Source organism: Rhea pennata, chromosome 3, assembly GCF_028389875.1.
Source record: "Rhea pennata isolate bPtePen1 chromosome 3, bPtePen1.pri, whole genome shotgun sequence".
NCBI lineage: Eukaryota > Metazoa > Chordata > Aves > Rheiformes > Rheidae > Rhea > Rhea pennata.
In genome coordinates this window covers 114,432,148-114,455,797 of record NC_084665.1, presented here as the reverse complement: position 1 = coordinate 114,455,797, position 23,650 = coordinate 114,432,148, and the positions used below count along the sequence as shown (strand labels likewise).

At 39.6% G+C, this 23,650-nt stretch overlaps 1 protein-coding gene across 2 annotated transcripts in view; it reads right to left on the bottom strand.

Moving 5' to 3' along the window:
- The window catches only part of GREB1 (growth regulating estrogen receptor binding 1), a 61,044-nt gene that overhangs the window by 14,666 nt on the left and 22,728 nt on the right, over window positions 1-23,650 (bottom strand). Inside the window, exons 12-23 of one of the 2 annotated variants that reach the window (XM_062571161.1) lie at window positions 22,784-22,909; window positions 22,152-22,349; window positions 21,888-22,068; window positions 19,898-20,090; window positions 19,181-19,317; window positions 17,543-17,882; window positions 15,765-15,880; window positions 14,669-14,868; window positions 12,748-12,837; window positions 4,044-4,660; window positions 1,211-1,313; window positions 163-321 (exon numbers count right to left, since the gene is read on the bottom strand). In XM_062571161.1, the coding sequence (XP_062427145.1) occupies window positions 163-321; window positions 1,211-1,313; window positions 4,044-4,660; window positions 12,748-12,837; window positions 14,669-14,868; window positions 15,765-15,880; window positions 17,543-17,882; window positions 19,181-19,317; window positions 19,898-20,090; window positions 21,888-22,068; window positions 22,152-22,349; window positions 22,784-22,909 (2,460 nt within the window). The remainder of the gene's footprint in view (window positions 1-162; window positions 322-1,210; window positions 1,314-4,043; window positions 4,661-12,747; window positions 12,838-14,668; window positions 14,869-15,764; window positions 15,881-17,542; window positions 17,883-19,180; window positions 19,318-19,897; window positions 20,091-21,887; window positions 22,069-22,151; window positions 22,350-22,783; window positions 22,910-23,650) is intronic. The other variant, XM_062571162.1, reaches the window with a different exon arrangement.

The following is a 23,650-nucleotide window of genomic DNA, read 5'->3' as shown; positions in this document are numbered from 1 at the left end:
ACTCTGAGGTTTCATCGAACCAACTTCAAATCTTTTCTTAATATGCCTTAATCAAATGTAATTCTGATAGCTGCACTCTGATCCTTCAAGTCAATGGAATTCTCGCATTAAAAACAAATAAATACGTATATGTGTATAACTCCAGATATTTCAAATTCTAACCTTCACTGTTTATAGTCTGAAGCTTTGTACAAATCAGACTTGCATCTTCGTATTTTGGATCATGGATAGTATAGTCAAAAGGGATCTTCTTAAATGTTTCCAGATCTGGCCACACGTCTCCAGGTTGATGGTAGTATTGATCAGATTCTTCTTTTATGTCTATGATATTATTGAAAAACAAAAATGCATGGAATTACAATTTTAAAATCTGTCCACACTGCAGATAGTTTTGCAATACCTATTGCTTTGCATAATTTTTTCTTCTATAATTCTAATGGCTAAATGGCTTCTAGCCAGCAGATGACCAAGCCAAATGGCATGTAGGTAGCATCCACCTGAGTCTCTCAACAGTCCTGGAGATCATCTGGTCCACTGCCCTTGTCAAGTAGGTCCACCAGGAGCAGGTAGCCCAGAACCATGACCCAGCATTTTAGTGCTGAATTACATAAATCCCATAAAATATTGCTCTGGATTTTTTTTTCAAAATGTAAATCAGTCCTTAATTACTCAGGCTGAGCCTCAGCAATACATCTGGAAAAAAAGTGAAGTGAGAAATATACTATAAATAAAAGAAGTTTAGATTAAAACTAGCTATTAGAGAGCAGGAACAGTTTTCCTGTTTGTGATCTTGTGCACTTAGATTGTACGATGACATTGCTCCTCATGGTCTAAATCAGTCAGAATTTCACTGTTTTGTTTTTTTTTTTTTATTAAGATCACCACAAAAATTTATTCTAATTCTAAACTCAAAAATAATGGCTGAATAACACAATATACATAAATGCTGATGATGACTTTCCAGTAAAAAGAGGTATGTGTTTTTTTTGACTGAGAGGAAGACTAAACTCTAAATGATGAGTAAAATAATAAAATAATCTTTAGTGTCAGTTACAGATGACACTAAACTTTTCTAAAAATATTTCAATAAAGTAAATTAATTGCAATCAAAGGTGAAAAGTGCAGAATGTATAAGCAAGTTATTGTTCAAATTAACATAACAATTTTTCTACAGTCTCCAGAAGCAAATATTTTTATATCAAGAACTTACTAATGTTGATCTCTTCCTCATCATAAACATCCACTTCTGTCAGTCTAATCAGCATTCTGGACAAAATACTGAGGAACTGCAGATAAGCACCTGTTTTTCCTATCTGTAAATACATAAATTAGAAAATAAAAAAATAAGCTTTCTTTTCTCAACTTGTTACTTTTTCATATATTTGGAAATTGGAAACTGCAGTGACTAATGTAATATAACTTTATTGCAATATATATCAAAGCTGTACATTAATATTAATATTCACTGCATGTATATTCCTATATTTGTATATTCCTAAGTGTAAATGAAATATTTTAAGACTCAGCAGTTCTGTGCTTTGAAAGGGAGGTTTTGAAGCTGAAGCAAGAGTAGGTAAACATTTGTTTTTGTCAAAGTTCAGTACCTGTCATTCTTATATTAGATGATTGCATTTGAAAGTTGCTTACCGAAGGTAGTAAAGAGACCATTTTCCCTGTTCAGAGTCAGATAAACGTTTCAGATATACATGGTAGATCATGTGTTAGCACACTCCATGCTATCCAGGAATAATGGAAAAAAAGTGACTATGGAAAGAGGAAATTATAGCGTGGGCCACAGTCTGCCTACAGATGAGATGTTCTTAACTCCCGGTGTAGGGCCTGATGTAAAGCCTATTAAGACTGACAAGAATCTTTTTACTGACTTTGGAGCAAAGTCCTAAAGTTGGCTTAAACAGCCAACTGGATCCATTTATTGGTAAGCTAAACAAAAATGTTGTACCTTCTCACATTTTAGGCAAACTTGATCACACTTTGTTCTATAAGAATATAATTTCCACACTGTCTCTCAAGACAAGCTGAAAAGGAATATCTTATTTCCAGCTCATTTAGAACATCTTTCTCAGTTCATTTTGAGAACAACATTTTGAAAAAGAAAAAGTACTTCTCATTTACTAAAAAAATTTTACTCCAGAAAGGAAAAAATTGAAAAACTGATTTTGTAGCATGCCAAAATAAGTAAGCACATCTTTACCTTTTATAATAGTTTTCTATGTGTAACATCTCTAGACAAAATGGAACTGCAGAGAGCATCTTCACTTTTTGAAAATACTGAGCAGATGTCAATAATCAGAGCTTCCACATCTCTGCAGAATGTCCTCGTCCTTACTGTTATCGCTCACCTTTTCAGTCAGTTTGTTTAGACATTGTTAGGCAGAAGCAAAGAGATTGTGCAAGCAGGATATGCACAATTTTGAAGTAAAAAAAAAAAAAAAAAAAAAAAAAAAACTGTATTTGCCCATGCTCCATCTCCCAACTGCAACAAAATAGAGGACCTACAAAGAAACTTTAAAGTGGATACATGATTGGACTGTAACTTTGCATATCTTTAGAAAGGCTTAGCGCAATGTAGTGTTGATTCTAATCAGAGACTCTGGGCATAACCCTAGTATTATATTAATAATGTCAGTGACTGGTAAGAAAGGACTCTGAGCAAAGTAATTTTCTTAACATCCTCCCTTTGCTCTGCAAGCAAATGCTTCTGCAAACAAATTAAAAGAGTGATGTTCTGCAAACAAATTAAAAGAGTGATGGAACCTGGAATTATGTGTAATTCTTACAATTCCTGAAACAAAATGTACATGAGAGGTACTCTTACTACAGTCAGCTCTACTTCTTCCCAGAAAAAGGTTCCTCAAATATGTGGTAGTACCCAGTGCCTTAGTAGATCTGGCACATGGGGTCCAGACATTCTTAAATAGTTCATGATATGAAAGTATTCCATCTACCTGAAGCTGGAAGAAAGAAGTCTGATGCAATTAGACTTGGAAAAGAAAATCCTAGAAGAGAGCAAAATCTCAGTCTTGTGGATTGCATTTGAACACTGAGGAATGTGGGGCTTGCAAAGATTTACTAGTCTCATTTCTATTTTCATCACTGGTGCAGTGCATGATTTGGCACTCCAAATTTATTTTGGAATAAAAACATTTAATAACAAAATGTAGTTTCCTTTTGCAATGGATGGGCATAGAAAAGGGGATCACATGGCAACTTAAATAGTGACCATGTTTAGATGAATTCTTTGGGTTGATGTTACAATAACTGGAAACATGGGTCTTTGTCTGGGTTTGGAATTGTCCCCTCTGACTTGTGAGTTTCATATGCCATGTATATACTCTCTATAGCCATGGTGTCTCTCCTCTGCCTAGCTCACTTCTTGATGCTTGATGCTTCAGCAAGAACTTCAGCAAACCATCAGACTTTTAGCATGTAATATGCATTGAACTAGGAGACACTTCTCTCAGACATAATTGCTATATATCCATTTCTGTCTGTCATTTCAAGGTAATTTATAAACTCTTCAATCAGCTCCTCGTCTTGTGCATATGGCTCTGCAAATGCAGATTAGACCTCTTGTATATGTTATTTACAATAACTTCTGTCTGCCACACGGAGAAAATAGACAAAATGCCTTAATTTCAAACTCCTGTCTTCATATTAATCATAAAAAAGTTGGTTTTGTAGATCTTCATTCCTTATTTAAAATGTAAATGCTTATTCTCCTTTAATAAATTGAAATGGTACATGAAATTATTTCTTGAGCCTACTATCTTTTAAAACATTAATCTAACATAAAGAGACCGGTAGAGGAAGAACATTGCTACAACCACATTGCCCTTGAACTCATAGTAACTGTAAAGAAAGGAAGATTATTTATTAGAATTAGGAAATAAAATATATGCAATTTATTCTCCACCAATAAAAAAACTTCAAGTAAGTCTGAATATCATTAATCTAATCTTTCTGAGATGATCATAAAATCAAACAAAATAAATTAATGATAGTACCTTGTTCTTATTACACACCTGTGGTGGCCCACTCAGCAGCAGCCTCCTAGGGTGAAAGGTGTCCATCCTGCCCTCATTTCTGTTATTGTAGTCCATATGGATTGGTTTGGGAACTGTCCACTGGCGGTAGTATAGAGACTGCTCTGTGCAGGTCATCGTTTTACTCATAAGAGGACGGAAAGAGCTTGCCCACATCACAGAATGATAAGGCAAGAGGGAGGATGACTTTGGAAGTCCACTGCTGTCAGTAGAGGTAATAATGTCATACACCAGCTTGGGCAAGAAAACTATGGGAGGCTGTTTTGATGCTTTGGTCATGGAGCATTGAGAGGTCTGTAGGATGAAGGAGTTATGAGTAGATGCAGTGCAGGAAGAAGAGGAGGAGAAAGGTGAAGAGGATGAAGAGGTGATGGTAATTTGGGCATTTTTTATATTTTGTTTTGTATCCAGTTGTTCAGATACAGGTGGCAAGTGTTTGCTGATCATTGTTTGTGCCCCCTTATCTACTTTCTGCTTCGGTCTTTCAGAGTTATTTGTACTTTCTTCAGCACTGCTGCTTAGGACTTGCTGAGAGGATTTTGTTGTATCCCCTGTTGTTATTAAAGGAGGAGATGACTCACTGCAGAATGCTGTAACTAAAAAAAAAAAAAAAAAAAAAACTATTTCAACATAGCGCAACTTTCTCTGCCAGTAAACAGCCACAGTTAAATACAAATCATCATTTATATAAAGTATCCATCAAATAATGCAAACCCACATCTGCTTCTGTTATCTTTAATTTTACACATGCAGAAAGTCTTAGTGGGACTACTTGGGAGTATTTATCTGAACATGGTAACTGACTTCCAAAGGAAAGTTGTCAGTGATTGCCCTGTCCTCTCTTCCCCTTACCAATTCCTTGCTTAATTGAGTCAAGTGTTCATCAGATACTTTCCTCACAGGACAAATACAAAATTACTGAAATTGTTGTTTAAAAGAGTGTAAGAAAATAAGCATTCACAGAATCAGAGAATGCTTGAGGTTAGAAAGGACCTCTGGAGATTATCTGGTCCAACCCCCCCTGCTCAAGCAGGGGCACCTACAGCATATTGCCCAAGACCTTGTCCAGACGGCTTTTGAATATTTCCAAGGATGGAGACTCCACAACCTCTCTGGGCAACCTGTTCAAGGGCTCTGTCGCCCTCACAATACAGAAGGTTTTCCGCGTATGCAGACAGAACTTCCCATTTTTTCAGTTTGTGCCCGCTGCCTTTCGTCCTGTCAGTGGGCACCATTGAAAAGATTCTGGCCCCATCCCCTTGACACCTTCCCTTGAGGTATTTGTAGACATTGATAAGATCCCCCTCTTTCAGTCTTCTCTTCTCCAGGCTAAACAGGCCTTTCTCACAGCCTTTCCTCATAGGGCAGATGCTCCAGTCCTCTAATCATCTTAGTAACCCTGTGCTGGACTCTCTCCAGGGGGCTTTCTTGTCCTGGGGAGCCCAGAATTGGACACAGTACTCAATATGAGGCCTCCCCAGGGCAGAGTAAAGCAGCAGGATCACTCCCCTGACCTGCTGGCAACGCTCTTCCTAATGCACCCCAGGATACCACTGGCCTTTCTGGCCACAAGGGCACATTGCTGGCTCATAGTCAACTTGTTGTCCACCAGCACTCCCAGGTCCTTTTCTGCAGAGCTGCTTTCCAGCAGGTCAGCCCCCAGCCTGTACTGGTGCATGGGGTTGTTCCTCCCTAGGTGTAGAATCCTGCACTTACTTACCCTTGTTGAACCTCAGGAGGTTCCTCTCTGCCCAGCTCTCCAGCCTGTCCAGGTCTCTCTGAATGGCAGCACAGCCCTCTAGTGTATCACCCACTCCTCTCTGTTTTGTATCATCAGCAAACTTGGAGGCTGAAGATGCAGGTCATTGATGAATCAGTTGAAGAGGACTGCACCCAGTATTGACCCCTGGGGGACAACACTAGCTATAGGCCTCTAACTAGACTTTGTAACACTGATCACAACCCTCTGAGCTCTGCCATTCAGCTAGTTTCCAGTCCACCTCACCATCTGCTCATCTAGCCCATTCACAGGCTATTTCTTCGTTAGACTACAGAGACGTCTACACAGGTTGATATCTAGAGATAGCCCTCGGCTCTGAGTCATTCTTATCCGACAATCATGTGTGTGCACTACTGTTAGAGAAATACTGTGAGAAAAACCTTGCAAATAGTTAACAAGACTCAAGGACAAGGGAGGGAGAAAAACAGTACTGCAAAGGATAACCAGCTCCGGCTAAATAACCTTGATGAAACCACAGCGCTTTGAAGATTGCGAGGGGTAGGTAAGACAAAAACAGCAGAATAACCCAGAAGTGACCTTAGGTTCATTAAGGCTTATTGACATATTAAATTTCACACCCCTAAATGAATAATGAGATGGAAATGACATGATAATGATGTTACCGCCTCTTCTTCGCTTCCTATGCTAATTAACAAGAACATGAAAGCGCAAGCGCAGAGCGATTACCTGAGGTAATGAAATTGTAACCAATAGAAAGATTTGTATAAAATACTCCCTGAAAAGTGTGTATAAGTCAAGAATGAGAGGGGGAGAAGGTGTGCTAGCTTTGTGGATTTACCACCTAGCACCCATCTCTGCGCAGAAATGAAATAAACAAATATTTTGACGCCGTGTGTCTATTAGTTGCTTGTACACCGGGTAACAGAACCCAGGTTTTGGGACAACAGTTTGGCGACCCAGATGGGACTTGCCAGAAGGCCTTGCCCAGATCATCTTGCCATTCCCAACAGCGGACTGGATCGGATCGAGCTTCAGCGCGCACTGACCTGTTGATCGGGGAGTCCTCCGACCTCCCTCCGAAGTCGGGACGACAAGAGACTCAAAGGTGCAACTCCGACCAGAGATATTTGTGCCAGGGTGAAAAGGGGGTGAATCTTTGGATTGGTGAGTATAAAATTTACTTACTTCCGCGGAAGATTATGTTGAATTATGTCGCACGTAGACGCTCGGCAAAGGTTGCCTTAAATTGACCAGAGGGGTCAGAGCTGAGTGCACACAAAGGTACGGGAAAAAAGGTATTTCTAGGTAATAAGGTTGGTATTTCTAGGTAATTGACATGGGATCAAGCCAATCCATGATTCCTCCCTGTAGCCCTTTGGGTTGTATTTTGAAACACTGGAATATTTTTGGAGGAGATTAGATGACAAAAAAGAATGAAAAGATGTTGTAATAAATGGTGGCCAATGTTTAAGTTGGAATGTGATGAGCAATGGCCAAAAAATGGGACCTTGAACTATAACACTATATTACAGTTACTGCTGTTTTGTTGCCGAAAGGGGAAGTGGGATGAAATACCCTATATGGAGGCTTTTGTGTCACTATATAAGGAACCAGAAATTCAAAGGGAATGTGAACTTATAAGTAAAGAGGAATCTGTAATGGTTGCAGTAGGAAAGAAGGAAAAGAGCGGGTATTGTGCTAACAGAAAAAATTTGAATGGAGAGGAGCAGGAGGATGTACAATCACTGACAGTGCCCCCCTCTTGTGGAAATGAGTCCACCTCAGTTGAAGCATCGCCCCCCCTCCCTCTCCCGTTTCTTTTCCCCTGTTTCTGGCTGAACTAGGAGATGGAAACAACCTGTTATACAGGCTCCTTTGAGACGAGCAGTGGGACCAGAAGGGCTGCCAGTATTTGCACATGTTCCTTTTACAACCTCGGATTTACTAAACTGGAAGCAGTCTATTGGATCATATAGGGAAAATCCTGAGAAGCTGCATCAACTTTTGGAGACTATTATGATAACTCATAATCCTAACTGGGGAGATGTGCAGGCGCTGTTGAATACTTTCCTGATAGGAGAAGAAAAGAGGCTGATAATTGATAAGGCAAAAGAAGAGGGTGAGAGAAGGGACAGATCCTGAGGTCTATTTACCCACCAGAAAGGATCCAGAGTGGGATCCAAATAGGAGCGGGGGTAGGGAGCTATTGAGGCAGTATCAACAGCTAATTTTATACGGGGTTCGGTACGGGGTTCCGAAACCAAAGAATGTATCAAAATTGTATGAAGTAAAGCAAGGGCCTGAAGAAAATCCCTCGGCCTTTTATGAAAGATTATGCAAAACAGCCAGAAAATGGACAGACCTGGATCCAAATGAGGAAGCGAATCAAAGACTGTTTAATATGCTATTCATTGGCCAGTCAGCTCAGGATATTAGAAAGAAGCTACAGAAGGTAGATGGAGCTGGGGGAATGTCTATTTCACAGCTGATAGAAATAGCGTATAAGGTATAGAATAATCGAGATGAAAAGAGAACAAGAGAAACACAAAATCAAATGAAACTACAGGCTGCTATCCTGGCAGCTGTCCAGAGGAATGAATTCCAAGGCAGGGGCAGGGGAAGCAGAAGAGGTAACAGAGGAGGAAGAGGCGAAAGGGGAGGGAGGCCAGGAGGAGGCCTCCCTAGACCTGCTTTGGGTCCAAATCAGTGTGCAATTTGTAGACAGGAAGGGCACTGGAAAGATGAATGTCCAAATCAAAGAAGGATAACAAAGCTACAGAGCCCAGCAAACACCGACCTAATTATGTTAGAGGAGTCAGATATGGAATGAAGGGGACCAGGGGAGAAAATCAGAATTTCCTCAGCTGATCCCCTGGTTCCAGTAAAGCTGGGGAATGAAACTATAGATTTTTATTAGATAGTGGAGCCACTCATTCAGTGATAACTAGTTGTAAAGGACCCTTAAGTAAGACTACTACCACTATTGTTGGGGCTACGGGAAGGAAAGCTTTGAGGCCATTTTTGCAACCAATGGAGTGTACGATTGGAGGTACTAAATTGACTCATGAATTTCTCTATATGCCAGAGTGTCCCCTCCCTTTATTAGGATGGGATTTACTATGCAAACTGAATGCGCAGGTGACCTCTTGTGAGAGTTCCGTGCAGCTCCACATCCCTCCAGAATCGGCATGGAGAGCACAAATCTGCCTTTTGATGGGATCAGCTCCAGACAATAACAGTGCAAGTATCCCTTCAAGTGTATTGGATGCGGTGATTCCCTTGATTTGGGCCTCAACAAAGCCAGGTAAAACAAAAAACGCAACTCCAGTCAAAATAGAGCTACAATCAGGAGCGAAGCCAGTTAGGGTGCATTAGTACCCTATCAAGCTAGAAGCACGTACAGGATTGGAACCCCTAATTAATGCCTTCTTGCAATATGGCTTGCTTAGAGAGTGTCAGTCTGAATTCAATACACCAATCCTGCCGGTAAGGAAACCGCGCTCCCAAGAATACCGACTGGTCCAGGACCTAAGGGCAGTGAACCAAATAACAAAAGATATCCATCCAACCATGCCAAACCCATAGACTCTTTTAGCCTCGGTGCCTGAGACTAACAATTGTTTTACAGTGCTAGATTTAAAAGATGCTTTTTTCTGTATTCCTATAGAAGAACAAAGCCAGACAATTTTCGCCTTTGAATGGGAAAGTCCCACCACAAGGAGGAAGGAGCAGTTATGCTGGACGGTTCTTCCTCAAGGATTCAAGAACAGTCCTACCCTGTTTGGTGAGATCGTGGCCAAAGAACTAGCCCAGTGGCAGGAAGGTAACAAAAATGTCACTCTTTTACAGTATGTGGATGACATTTTGATTGGAGCGGATTCAGAGCAAATATGTTTAGAGGCGACAGTGAGCCTGTTAAATTTTTGGGGACTTTTTTTGCTCATGGAGCAATTTGGAAAGAACGAGGGCTCTTAAATTCTCAAGGAAGTAATATAAAGTATGGACAAGAGATATAAAGATTGTTACAAGCAATAATGGAACCCAAAGAAGTAGCTATAATGCATTGCAAAGCCCACCAGAAGGGAAATAACAAAGTGGCACAAGGGAACAGGAGAGCAGATATGGCAGCCAAAAAGGCAGCACTAGCAGGACAGGTGATTGGGGCTTTATTACTCAGTAGAAAAATACAAATGAGACCTCCTGAATATTCAGACAAAGCAAATCAATTGGCAGAAAGGCTAAAATGTACAAAAAATGCTGAAGAGTGGTGGGTCACCCCAAACGGACAAGTTTTAACTACAGCCAAAATGATGGAAGTGCTCCTCAAGAGACTGCATGAAGAAACTCACATGGGAGCAGATGCTATGATAAGCAGCGTAAAAAGATATGCTGCGGGATCAAAGATGCTATCAAATGCTGACCTTATTGTAAGGAGATGCCCTACCTGTTGTGCAAACAACCCCAAAATTCAGAAGAAACCACCTATGGGAGAACTAAGAGGATTAACCCCAGGGGAACACTGGCAGATAGATTTCTCTGAATTGCCTAAATGTGGTCAGTTTAAATATTTACTTGTTCTGGTAGATACATTTTCTGATTGGCCAGAAGCCTTCCCATGCTCCACCAGTCGTGCAAAAGAAGTAATTAAAATTTTACTAAAAGAGATAATTCCTCGATTTGGGATTCCTGAAGGTATATCCTCAGATAATGGACCTCATTTTATTTCAGAGGTGGTTCAAGGAACATCCAAATTTTTACAGATGAAATGGGAATTACACACTCCATGGAGACTCCAGTCTAGCGGTAAAGTAGAAAGAATGAACCAAACACTTAAAAGTTTGTTTTTTCCTTTTGTAATTACCATTGTGCTTGTAGGAAAAGAAATCATGGGCCAAATACCCACCCATGTCTTTATGTTAAAAATTACAATTAGATCAGAAAGTATTTACCTTATAGTTGATTTGAAAAGCTGCATGAGACTGTGACTCATATCTATACCCTACATATATCTATATTTCCCACTTTTATTGAATTCTCCTCTTCATCTGCATAAAAAGCATATATAGAAATTTATCAGACAGAAAAGCTCTAGTTCTAAACATTGCCTCATACTTTCTACATCAGTTCACCGATTAAAAAGTAAGCAAAGACTAAATACGATCTGCCTCTAAAGGACCATTTGAACGGCACAAACTTAGTGAGCAAACATTCCAGAGCAACAATGAAAAGATAAAAATATAAAAAAGAGCAAGCACACTTTTTCACAGAATCACAGAATGGGTAAAGTTGGAAGGGACCTCTGGAGATCATCTAGTCCAACCTCCCTGCTCAAGCAGGGTCACCTACAGCATGGTAGACAGGGTTGCATCCAGGCAGCCAGAGAAGGAGACTTCACAACCTCTCTGGGCAACCTGTGCCAGTGCTCCGTCACTCGCACAGGGAAGTTTTTCCTGATGTTCAGACAGAACTTCACATGTTTCAGTTTGTGCCCCTTGCCTCTTGTTCTTTTGCATGGGACAACTGAAAAGAGTTCAGCCCCATCCTCTTGACACCCTCCCTTCAGATACTTGTACACATTGATAAGATCCCCCCTCAGTCTTCTCTTCCCCAGCCTAAAGAGGCCCAGCTCTCGCAGACGTTCCTCATGGGGCAGGTGCTCCAGTTCTCTAATCATCTTAGTAACCCTGTGCTGGACTCTCTGCCGTAGCTCCATGTCTCTCTCGTACTGGGGAGCCCAGAACTGGACACAGTACTCAATATGAGGCCTCACCAGGGCAGAGTAGAGCAGCAGGATCACTCCCCTGACCTGCTGGCAACGCTCTTCCTAATGTATCCCAGGATACCACTGGCCTTTCTGGCACAAGGGCACGTTGCTGGCTCATAGTCAACTTGTTGTCCACCAGCACTCCCAGGTCCTTCTCTGCAGAGCTGTTTTCCAGCAGGTCAGTCCCCAGCTTGTCCTGGTGCCTAGGGTTATTTCTCCCTACGTGCAGGACTCTGCACTTGCCCTTATTGAACCTCAGGAGGTTCCTCTCCACCCAACTTTCCAGCCTGTCCAGGTCTCTCTGAATGGCAGCACAGCCCTCAGGTGTATCAAGCACTCCTCCCAGTTTGGTATCATCAGCAAACTTGCTGAGGAGGCACTCTGTCCCTTCGTCCACGTCATTAATGAAGAAGTTGAACAGGATGGGACCCAGTATTGACCCCTGGGGGACGCCACTAGCCATAGGCATTCTAGATTCTGTACCACTGATCACAACCCTCTGAGCTCTGCCTTTCAGCCAGTTCTCAATCCACCTCACTGTCCACTCATCTAACCCATGCTTCCTGAGCTTATCTAGGAGGATGTCTCTATGGGAGACAGTGTTGAAAGCCTTGCTGAAGTCAAAGTATACGACATCCACTGCTCTCCCCTCATCTACCCAGCCAGTCATGCCATCACAGAAGGTTATTAGACTGGTTAAGCATGATTTCCCCTTGGTGAATCCATGATGACTACTCCTGATCACCTTCTTTTCCTCCATATGCTTAGAGATGACATCCAGAATGAGCTGTTTTCTCCTACAGAATTTCAAAAGATTTTTTTTAAAAATGTGAAGTATGTTTTCTTCTTGGTAAATTGTTACAGCTTCAGTGAACACACTCAAGCATGACAGTACTAACTGAGGAGTCATAATTCAGTGTCACATATTAAAGGATTGCCTGTGCTAGAACAAACCCACCTTATGATTATTTTTTAAAACTAGAACAGATGTTATTTCATGTATTTCAGGAGTCTGATTCTTAAATGATCATTTTTGAAGGCATCTTATAGTAACCTATTAAAGTAGGCATTGACAAAAGCTTAATTAATTTATGCCTTTTATTCTTCATTTAGCAATTTGATTAAAAAGGCTCTTTTATGTTCTAAATATAACAATATAAATGATCTTAAGGTCTTACTGGAAGCTTTTGAAGAGAGAGATGAAGATGCAGAGTCATGAGAACGAGATCTTTCTCTTTTCATTGGACTTCTCTTTTCTGAAGTAGAGCCTGTTTCATGAATGGTGAAAGGGGAAAACAAAAAGAAAATGCATTTTAAGTAAGCATCTAAGTTACAGCTACACTGTCAAAATCAAAGGGTGAGGAAAAGCAGGTAAGAGTTTGGGTTCTGATCGTATTCAGACACTGTTCTCAGTGTGGAGAGTGTTTGTATCATGCAATATTGGATCAGCCTATAGACTGATCTAGTTATGCTGAGCTGCAATAGCCTTACAAAGTAGATGCTGTCGCCAAAAGCTGCCAATTACTAGCCACATCCCAGCCGCATTCTCTCTTTCCTACCCATGCCTTACTTTCCACACTAATCCACTGTCAGGGAAATCGACTGACAACAAGCTCTATTTTGTCAGTATGTTAAGAAATTACCTCCTACTCCATACATTACAGCTTTGTGGCCAGATTTTGGTGATGACAGGCCATACTTAGACAGCCACCAAGGATATTCACTTGAGGTTCCTAGCTTAGGCTTCTAAGTTAAATTTCTTACTTCTGTAGAGTTTTACTATAACAAACAGAGGTGTAAGCGCCTCCAGCAGACATCTTAGACCATGGGTCTTTCTTAGTGTTCTGAATTGGAATCTGGAGGAGCTTACCATACTTTATGGACTAGAAGAGTAACCTCATAACTTAGATGCCTAACTAGACTCTTATCATATACAATCTTGGCTTACTTTGTACTAATTGGAGAGAAGTAGTCATCACACCAAAAGTAGTTAACTATTGTTGACAGTCTGAGTATGACCTTAGGTATTTCATTCTTATATCAAAGGTACATATTTTATTAAAGTAAATAGTTGATTATTTCCTTACCCTAATATGCTATCCTTATTATTATGTAAGAACTTAATTAATGAACAGTAATCAGTTATCCTCCTCCTCATACTATACACAAATAAATGATAGCACATAGTGTGAGATTTAACTAACTTAGAGGGTTAAAAATTCCTTTGTTTTCCACAGTCGCAAGGCACAATAGTCAGTAAAGGAATAATGTTAAGAATCTAATGATGCCTGATATGTCATTCAAAGCAAAAATTCTGTTCCTGGGTAAGTTATTGTAGCATATTTTCACTTTTATATGTTCTTTTATATGTTCTCCTTTGCACTTAAAGAATAGTAAACTCAACAACTTCACACTTTCCATTTGAATTCATGGACATTTTCAAGTAGAACTCAAAAGCTACTATACTCCAATCTGTTATCCAGCCATACTGTTTTACAAAACTGGAGATTATTCAGCTTGATTATATACAGTTCCCCTAGGAAGAGTCTTCATCAGTGTATGTAGGCATATGCTTGGCAGCATTTGTCAGGGATAGTTTAGGTGGAGTTGCCTCTGTTGTGGGAAGGGGATTGGGTCACTGCTTCCCTAACAGTAAAGCCAGTAAAGCGCATACCTCCCTGCTGAGGGGGAGCGCAGCCCAGCACAGAACTCTTAACAGGGAGCTTTCCTGAGTGTATTCACTTGAGCTCCCCAAGGTAGCTGCTAGAACATACAGGGAAAAAAGAAAAAAAAAAAAAAAAAAAAAAAAAAAAAGAAAGAAAAAGCACTATAGCAGGGAGACAAGAAAGCAGAGAGAACAGAAATGCAGCACCAGGACTGCCACAGATTAAAAGGCAGCAGCAGCAATGGTCCCTGGGCAGGGAGCAGGGAAGGGTGAGGAAACAGAGATTCAGTGAGATGAAGGGAAACAGAGGAGCAGAGTTGAATCACTAAGACTAACTCCAGAAAGCCTCATTGACTAGATGCCCATGCAATCCTGCTTTCTCTAATACAGCTCAATCATTTTACAGCTTCTTTTATTGTTTCTACTAATAATACCTTCTGTCGCTATTTCTTCATCTTCATTATCAGTGCTGCTTAGTTTCTCTGGGTCACTCTCTACCACATCATTCACAACTGCTTTCTCTGTATGAATTTCTGAGCTCACAAAGTATGCTGCCAAACCAAGCTCTTGTTCCAAGGTTGTCCTTACTAAAGAGGATGAATTTATTAAACGGAGGTCACAGTATCTCAATGATCTGGAGAGAAACAGAGGGGTAGTATGAAAATTCACTGTAATCTACTCCTTTATTTCTTTTACACAAGCAGCCAAAGAGGAATTTTGTCATGATCCACTATGGATGAAATAGAACAGAGTATACCTTGTGTGCTTGATAAGTTTATCACCGCAGCATATATAATTTTGTTATTCTTAATCTATTTAAGTATCTTAATCTAGTGCACTGCAAATTAGTATAGTGCACTGCAAATTAGTATCAGCATAAGAAGCAGAATAGTCATGTGTGTTCTAAGCCTGGCACACAAAATAGGAATCAGTTGAATACACAAAAGCACCTAGTGCCATTTTAGTGGCTCTAGGGTACTGGGCCTGGCTTCCAGGTGCCACTCCAGAAGGAATGGATCTCCCCACAGGTCCTGCATATGCCAGCATCTTGCAAATGTCTCAGATACTCCAAGGTGTTAGCTCTAGATACCTTTTCTCAGCACTCTTACTCTCCCCCCTTAACTGAGACATATCTCATAACATTTTTTGACCCAGTTCTATTCTGCCTATAGCAAGGGCCAAACTGAACTTGAGAGGAATTCTACATGCTTACACCAGCAATCTACCTTACCCACTTGGAAAACAGAAATAATCTCACAAACCTCAAAAGGTTTGAAACTTGTAGTAGAAGTCTCAATTCTATCCCTCATTAATTTTCACTGTCCCAGACACACCAACCACCATTTCCAGCTGCCACATTTTTTGAATCCATAATACAAAAACTGCCAAAAATGAAAAAGAAAGTCCTCGCTACTGAAATCTCAGTTTGGGGCTCCCATGAACAATGACACAGTTAATAATTAGCCATCTGGTAAGCAATGGATAAAAACCTGCCACAGAGAAAATACAGTACTGTCAGGACTTTCTTACCGTGGCAAAGACTCCCCTTGTGGATCCATACCACTGAATATCAATATACAAGGCAGACCTTCCAATTCCAAATATGTCTGTGGCCTCCAATCTACATCTTCAATTTTCTGCCAGATCTGATTAAGGTAAGAGATAGTATTGGACATATACATAAGACACAAAGAAAAACACAGAAAGAATACTTTACCATCCTTTATATGGATCTGTTTGTACAGTGCATGGATGTTCTACCAAGGGAAGCTACACAGCACAGCCAGTCTCTAAGACTGCACAACTTCTCAGCACATTATTAGGTAGACATCTTGCCTGCTGCAAGGCTGAGGAGATTGGGACAGTATGTCCTGGCCTGAAAAGCCTCTCTGCTTCCCAGATGTATAGCACAGAGGCGAGAATGTACAAGGGTAGATACTGCAACAATGAGATGCATTCACTCCTTTTCCTGGGGACACAATAGACAGAGCGCACATCTCTTGCAATCTCTCCTTTATTTCCCCTCCCTGGCTCTGTCCTGGCATTTTCTTTCTCTCCTCAGCACACAAGGAGACAAAAAGGATGAGTAGGAGCTTCTGGGGACAGAGGAGCATAGAGGATTGCTTCTTCGCCAGTTAGAAGTATGGATCTGTGAGTCTAAGAAAGGAAATAAGCTAGGAGTGAGACTTTTGCACCTTGGAAGAATTGGGGGAAGCTGGAAGTGTCAAACACACACACATACCACTGTCCTCACTTGTTATCCTCTGAAGCCTCCTGCAGTCCCCCACCTCCCTAAAGCTATCAATTTTTCTGATATTTTCAAGAGATGTTTGATAACTAGATCTGTATTTTGACGTTTAGCATCAGGATGTACTGCTTTACTCACACCAAAATTAGTATATTATGCTGTGGCATTGATCTACAAATAAGGAATGAGCAGTAGAAGCAACAGTTAAATGATTCAGCCTCTGAAATTCGTTCATTTAATACTGTGTTGTGCCTTTTGGAGAAGATAACCAGGATGTGATTCTAAACTAATGCTGATTTTTCAGGATAAATCACTCCTAGTCTATAGCAGAATGAGATCCTGGATCTCAAAGAAATTTTTCTAATGCATATCCAATTAGACATAATGCAGAATGTGTTGTATATTACACAGTACATATATTGTATTATACACCATCTTAGAATGTAAATACATTTTTATTTTGGTGATCAAGTGACAGGCAGTGTTATATACATGAGCCTAGACCATGGACCTAAAGTAGTGAACTCATGAATCTATGAATCAACACATGGTCCAGACAACATCAAATATTGAGATGGGAATACTGTTTTTTTCTAAGACACTAACTAGCATACTGCTTTGGTCCGTTCATGCCATCTGCTGGTGACAACATAACTCTCAACTGGTCACTGATAAAAATCTTTTGTTGTGCTATGACTAGGATGATTCTGTGACAAAACTGTGACATTTTTTCAGTTGGATTTTTTTCCCTGTTGTGTGTGGTCCGTAAATATAAAAGCAGTTCAGCTGTTTGGGATGGTTGCTGTCAGAAGTGAATGAAGCTTTACCCATATTACTTAATACTAAACTGAGCAACTAGAACATAATCAGAGGTAGGACTGTAACAGGAATCACAGACGATGACCCTGAAAGATAAGAGTCATGCTCCTTATAATAGGTTTTAATTTTTACTGGTACTGCATGCACTTTAGCTTACATTCATACCTTTCACCAGTAAAGTCTCCCACCTTCCCATCTAATGAAGTGTGTGCTTCCCAGCATATGTCATTCTATAAGTTACCTTTAGTTGCTCCACAAAGTGCTTCCCTATTGTGATTCCAGAATTAGGATTTCCCAAGATTATTTCAAAGTTATCCTCAAGGGCGAGTCTTTCCCTTACATTATATAGACGTTCATATGCCACTGCAGCCAGCGGAGTACATGGAATTCTCAACACTACCATGAGGCCATGACCACTAGGACATTGTCTTGATGAATTTATTAGGTTTTGGGTGATTTCCAGAGTTTCAACTGAGGTGTAATTCTTCATCTGAGAAAGACCACACACTGCCATCATAGCTGCAGAATAGTGTTGTATGAGGACAAAAGTCCTTATCACTGCACTGTGTAACCTAGGAAACCTGAAATAAATGGTGAATTAAATAGTGAAGTATTAAAGTGCCTAAGTGAGAAAGCTAATGTTTTACAAAATCTAGTAAACACAAGATTTTATCCTGTTAAAAATCATATCTACTATTCAACAGAACAGCATCTCACTGAACTGCAGTCAGATAGTCTTTGCAATGTATCATTTCACAATCAGAACTGATCATATCTCTCCATTTCTCAATAAAGATTTAATAAGCAAAAAGGCCAGTGGAGTTACATCATGTCAAGTTACTAAGCAATCAGAATTTGCTAATGCACTCAGTAATACCTCTGTTAAAAATGAACAAACTTGTTGATGGGTACAATACTCTTCATGATATGTTATTCTGAGGTTTTTCTTTCATGTTTTCTTACTGAAACATTAAACCAATTCATTCTTGTTTCCAAGGGTAACAAAAATATAGGCAGCATCTCAGGAGAGTTCCAAGTTCCCAAGTCCAGGTATATACCATATCTGAATCCTCAATCCATAGAAGGGAGAGAGATGGATATGCAATAGCTTCTTGTCCTGTTTTCACAGAAATTAAATCCAGGTGCACAGTACAAATAGGAGCTATCACTTGCTTAAAAAAGAACCTGATATGCGGGATCAGAGTGCCCCAGCAGCTAAGTGTGGATGTGTTCAGTTTCCCAGTTAGCAATACAAACAAACAAGGTTCTGTTTGTTCTGTCTCATTCTTAAAGACTCCCAAAAGTTCATCCACAGTTGCAAGCATGCACATAATGTGTCACTATTCTCTTCCAGTGACTTCAGATTTTCTGACTCCCTCCACAGGGAGCAAGAAAAACTAACTGATGATGTATTTTCAAGCTCTGATGATACTCTACAGTTTTTACTACTGATTAATGTGCACAAATTATAGTGAAATCTGACTTTCTCTTTGTGGTTCAACTACAGCATACACAAATTATATACATCAAAATCAGCCAAGGTCAGCAAGCGATAATATTGGACAAGAGTAACAATGCATTTGAGATTACATGATGATGTAACCTAAAATGATTATAATCTAGAAGTAGCTACTTGTTCCAAGCAACATCACATTGGACTAAGCAGTGTTGAAGTAATAGACAGCTGAGACTGATTAGATTACTGACCAAATATATACAAAAAAAATGACAGAGAAAATAAAGAGTTTGTGAGATACCCTTGAATACATATTTTGTTCACAGGTCAGCAAGAAAAAAAAAACAGGTTTTCAGCTTGCAGTCCAATAACTCAAGTCACTAAATGAATAATTTCCTTATTAAAACAAAATCCGTACTGTACCTTTTCCCCAAAGCTATAACCATTGCTTCAAAAGAGCTGTCATATCGAAGCAGCGGAATACTGTGTCCAGACAGGGTGGACTCAATGAATTCTGACAGTCCAAAATATTTCTTGTTTTCATGGTATAAATCTACACCCTGGAACAGATGAAGCAACAACTATTTAAAGAAAAGTCTCTCTTCTATTACTTTATAATTGATAATCACTGATATTTTATATATCTGCAATCCCTTTCTCTAATAAATGTAGGTTTACATTCAGACATATATTAGAACAGAAAGAAAGAAACGGAATTAATTTTTGTGAGAGAAAGAAGTTTGACTGGATTTTTTCATGTTTCTTTCTCTTTCCTTCTTGCTCCCCAGATATAGGTAGAAATATGCACACATATGTATATATATGAAGAAAAAACATGTATGTACATACACTAATATTGTAATGCACTAGAGTGAGATTTTCAGATGGTTTCCATTCATGTAGCTCAAAGGTTTTTAGCTGAGCTACTACAGTTCATAAAAGTTACAAAGGGAATGAAGAAAACAGCAAGTAATGAAAGGATAAGCAAAGAGAAAAAGTGTCTGCCACAAACTAAGCAAGAAAAAGATGCTACAAAAATTTCATTCTTGTCCACAAAAATCATGGGTCCTCCAAAGTCTTGCCAAACATGTAAATGTAACATAACTTATGAAAATCTCATAAAAGCATCTCAAATCTTACATTGCTGTATGAAGAAGGCCAGTGGATCTCATTGTAAGGGCTGATATGAGTATGTTGTGTCTGCAGCGCATAGGGGAAGGAAGTCACATGGAGGGTCACAATATTTGGTGCCTCTTTCACCTCCCTGCAGTTCAACAGTCTGTCAACAAGTCCTGTAGACAGTTCTGTTTGAGGATAAAGGCTATGCATAGCACTGCAAAAAAGAAATCCAAAACTCTCCAAAGTGATTGTCATAAAGGAACATTTGTGTCAGTGGAATATCTTTACTTGGATGGGAAACTGAAGATAAACATGTACAAGAAATTTAGGATTCTATTCTGTGCCCTGCTTTTGTTGCATAGGAGGATGGGAAGAAAAATTCAAGTTATTTCACTGCAGCTGAAAATTTCTAAATCTGGTAAACTCCCTCGCTAGCAAATTACCAGGCTCTAACAGTATCCAGAACATGAGAGAGAAAGGATGAAAAGAAGTTGACTTTATGCCAGTTACCAATAGCCACACAGTCCTCTAGTAATTATGGCCAGATTGTTACTGTTGCCCTTAAGAAAATATAATTCTCACTACAAAAATCAAGGTAGACAAATGACAATAAGTCAATATGACAGAAATACAGAAGATGACTACCTGTAATAGAGGTATTATGAAAGGGAATAGTTATTGTTAGAGCAAATGTCAGTACCATGAAACACTTTCAGTCAGCTCCTTGCTCCAGTACAAACTTCAGTACAAATTCATGCTATCTAATTTTTGGCATTTACCTGCAATGACTAAGTTACAGGTCTACTCATTTCAGTCTTCTGTTATCAGTGAAGAGCGATAAGTAACTCTAGAACCTGAGTCCACCCATGATCTAAGTCAGTCTTTGGAGATGCCTGCATCTATTTTGATTGTTTAGGCAATCCAGGACAATTACATTCCTCATTTAGGCATCCCAGTTAATTGAATTCAGTTAGGTGCCATGAATCCTACTCTATAAGATAGACACTTAAATATCTGTCACTTATACATCTTTGTTAGATAAAAGGAAAAAATATCAGCATTAAGCACCAATATAAGTACTTGCCTGCCACTCATGGATGTTACAGCTGTAACAGAGCCCCTAAGCTCCTAAGATAGAAGAGAGCTGAAGAGGAAACTCTCATATATGCAAAAAAAAGTTTGGGGAAAATGGTCATTCTTAACTAGCATGAAAGCCAAGACCTTATCATTTCATTTGCAAGTGAAATTTCATAATGTTTAGTTTCAGAAACACTACGATGTTCCCATAGTTGCAACATGTTGGTGTTTCCAGAACTGAGTATGTCCCCAAGCTCCCCAGTGCCTCGGGAGCTGGGAAGCAAAAGCAGCCCAGCTTCTTAGAAGGCCAAGCATTGAGAAGCCAAGGAAATATGGCACTGTGGGGGAAGCAACAAGCTAGGCAAAGCTGACAGGAAGCTCAATAAGCGTCTGTCAAAATCTCTCCAGTTCCCTCAGAAGTTTCACTGAAATCACTGTATTTCCACAGAAGCTTTCAATTCTTTCAAATCAATGACTGCAGACAGAAAAAAACCCATTGTACTGGAAAACTTCCCATCAGTTAAAGAAACAAGCAGCAGTGCTGGCTCATTAGTTGTCTAGTCACTGTGCAGGGGGTTTTGCATGTTTTACAGCCCAGAAGATACTAACGGAGAATAATGAGCTGTGCATACTTTCACAGGAGGCCTTCCTTTGAACAAATGACAGCCAGCCTAAAAAACCAATGGTGGTGGCTGAAAGAAGATAAAAACAGTGAGCAAGGAAAGTTGAAATGTTCCACTGAGGCTTAATACAATAAGCAGGACAGGGATAAGTCAAGGACCTTAAGAGAAAACAAGTTTATTCACTGCATGGGAAGATGAAGTTAAAAGAAAGCTGTAAACAAAGATGAAGGAAGGGATAAGCCAAAAAGCTGATCTTGAGAGCTAATACAAATAACAATAATTCCTCTGAAAACAAGTTACAGTTCTCTTACCTCATTAGATCCCAGTGTGCATGATCATGGATTAGGACAAACAGTGTGTGCGGATTCTGCACAGAGTTTTGTAAAAAGACTTTGAATTTAATTTGGGCCTCAACATCTAGCTTCATAACATACTGTTCCACCCTCCGCTTTGTGAGATGCTCCTTTTCTAATCCAAGCTCTAATAAAATACCTAAAGAAAATGAAAAAGTCAGTATTTACACATACAAATCTAGTAAGTTTCTTATATCTAAAATGAAGATAACTAACAAGCACCTGAGTGCCAGAGATGAAACAAAGTCTGCTGATAAGTCACTTCGGAGGGTGGAACACAAATCAAGAAATCAATTTTTTCAAAGGAACCCAAATCAAGATTTTGAGTGCTGGAGTCAGCAATTGAGCAAATATGAGACAGCAATTTCTGAGCCACTGCTAGCTGGAATGGACGAATCTGATGTCGCTCAATGTCATAACCTGTAAAGAGGCAAAATTCTGTTTAGAGAAATGCCAAAAGCCTAACCTCATGCAAAATCTTAAAGTCTGGCAATGGATGATTTATCTGCTTTTCAAAGTTGTTTGTGAGTAAGAATTATGTTCTATGAAAATCTAAATGGAATATGCAAAGGAATCTTTCTGCATTTGGGCATTATAGTCCTCTGAGTCTCTCAAATTCTTCAGGGCTGAAGTTGAACTCATACAATAGTGTTCTGCAATTGCAAAAGTAAGTCTTAGAGCTTCAGAGACTACACTATCCAGTGGAATCAAGCAAAGCATCCAGCACTGTAAATATGGTTAACCCAAAACATGAGTTTCTGTTAAACTCAGACAGAATTCAAGAACCTAAGGCTCTGCAGAACGAGTCTGAAGCATTCACACTCTCACCTCCTTAGAAAATCCTCCTTACTTACTTGAACATATAGCTGTTCCAGTCCCATTCAGTGTTGTTGGTTTCTTTACTGAAGCAGAAAGAGATGAAGAAATGTGCTTTTGGTTTTCTTGATAAAATTTCTCCAGTAAAAAATCAATGTCACCCTCTATTAAATTGAAAGGATAGTGATATAGACACGTATGTTAATGATCGATGCAATTCATATTGAATTTTTGTAGTAGATTTTAAAGAGATTGCTGTATGTTAGCTAGTTGTCCTGCTTTCGGTTATTGGTTCTTTTGTACCGGAACTCTTTCATCACTTTATATTGGATCTGTTTTTTTACCATATTACCAACTAAAAGGCCAGAGAATGACAGATCAGTTCTATATAACAGTGGCTAGGAGTGTTACAGAGGATTGTCGAAAACCTGCTTCAAGACCCTGCTACAAATCAGAAACAGCAAAGATCTGAAACTGGTTTAGTGTTAGGAAGAGTACTAGGAAGAGTGTTGCCAGCAGGTCAGAGGAGGTGATCCTGCTGCTCTATCCTGCTTTACTGTTCACTAATAAGGATTATAAGCTTTGAAAAAATTTGATACAAAATATTTATTTTAAAGTCTTTAACATTTCTGAGAAACAGACAAAACTATAAAGCTGAAATAAATATGAGGTTTGTGGCTACACACAATGCTGAAGCAAGCAAGATAAGTTTTACTGAACTATGTGCATCCACAAACATACCCTATTAAATTCAGCAGGGGCCCTGCTTACAGATGAAACCTATACACAGAATACAGCATGCCTGTCCTGAGTACTCAATATTTTCTTAACATTTGGAAAGATGTCTGAACTGTCTGCACTGAGCTTAGAATGGCAGGGTCTGCCCTGCCAACAACAGTCCAGTG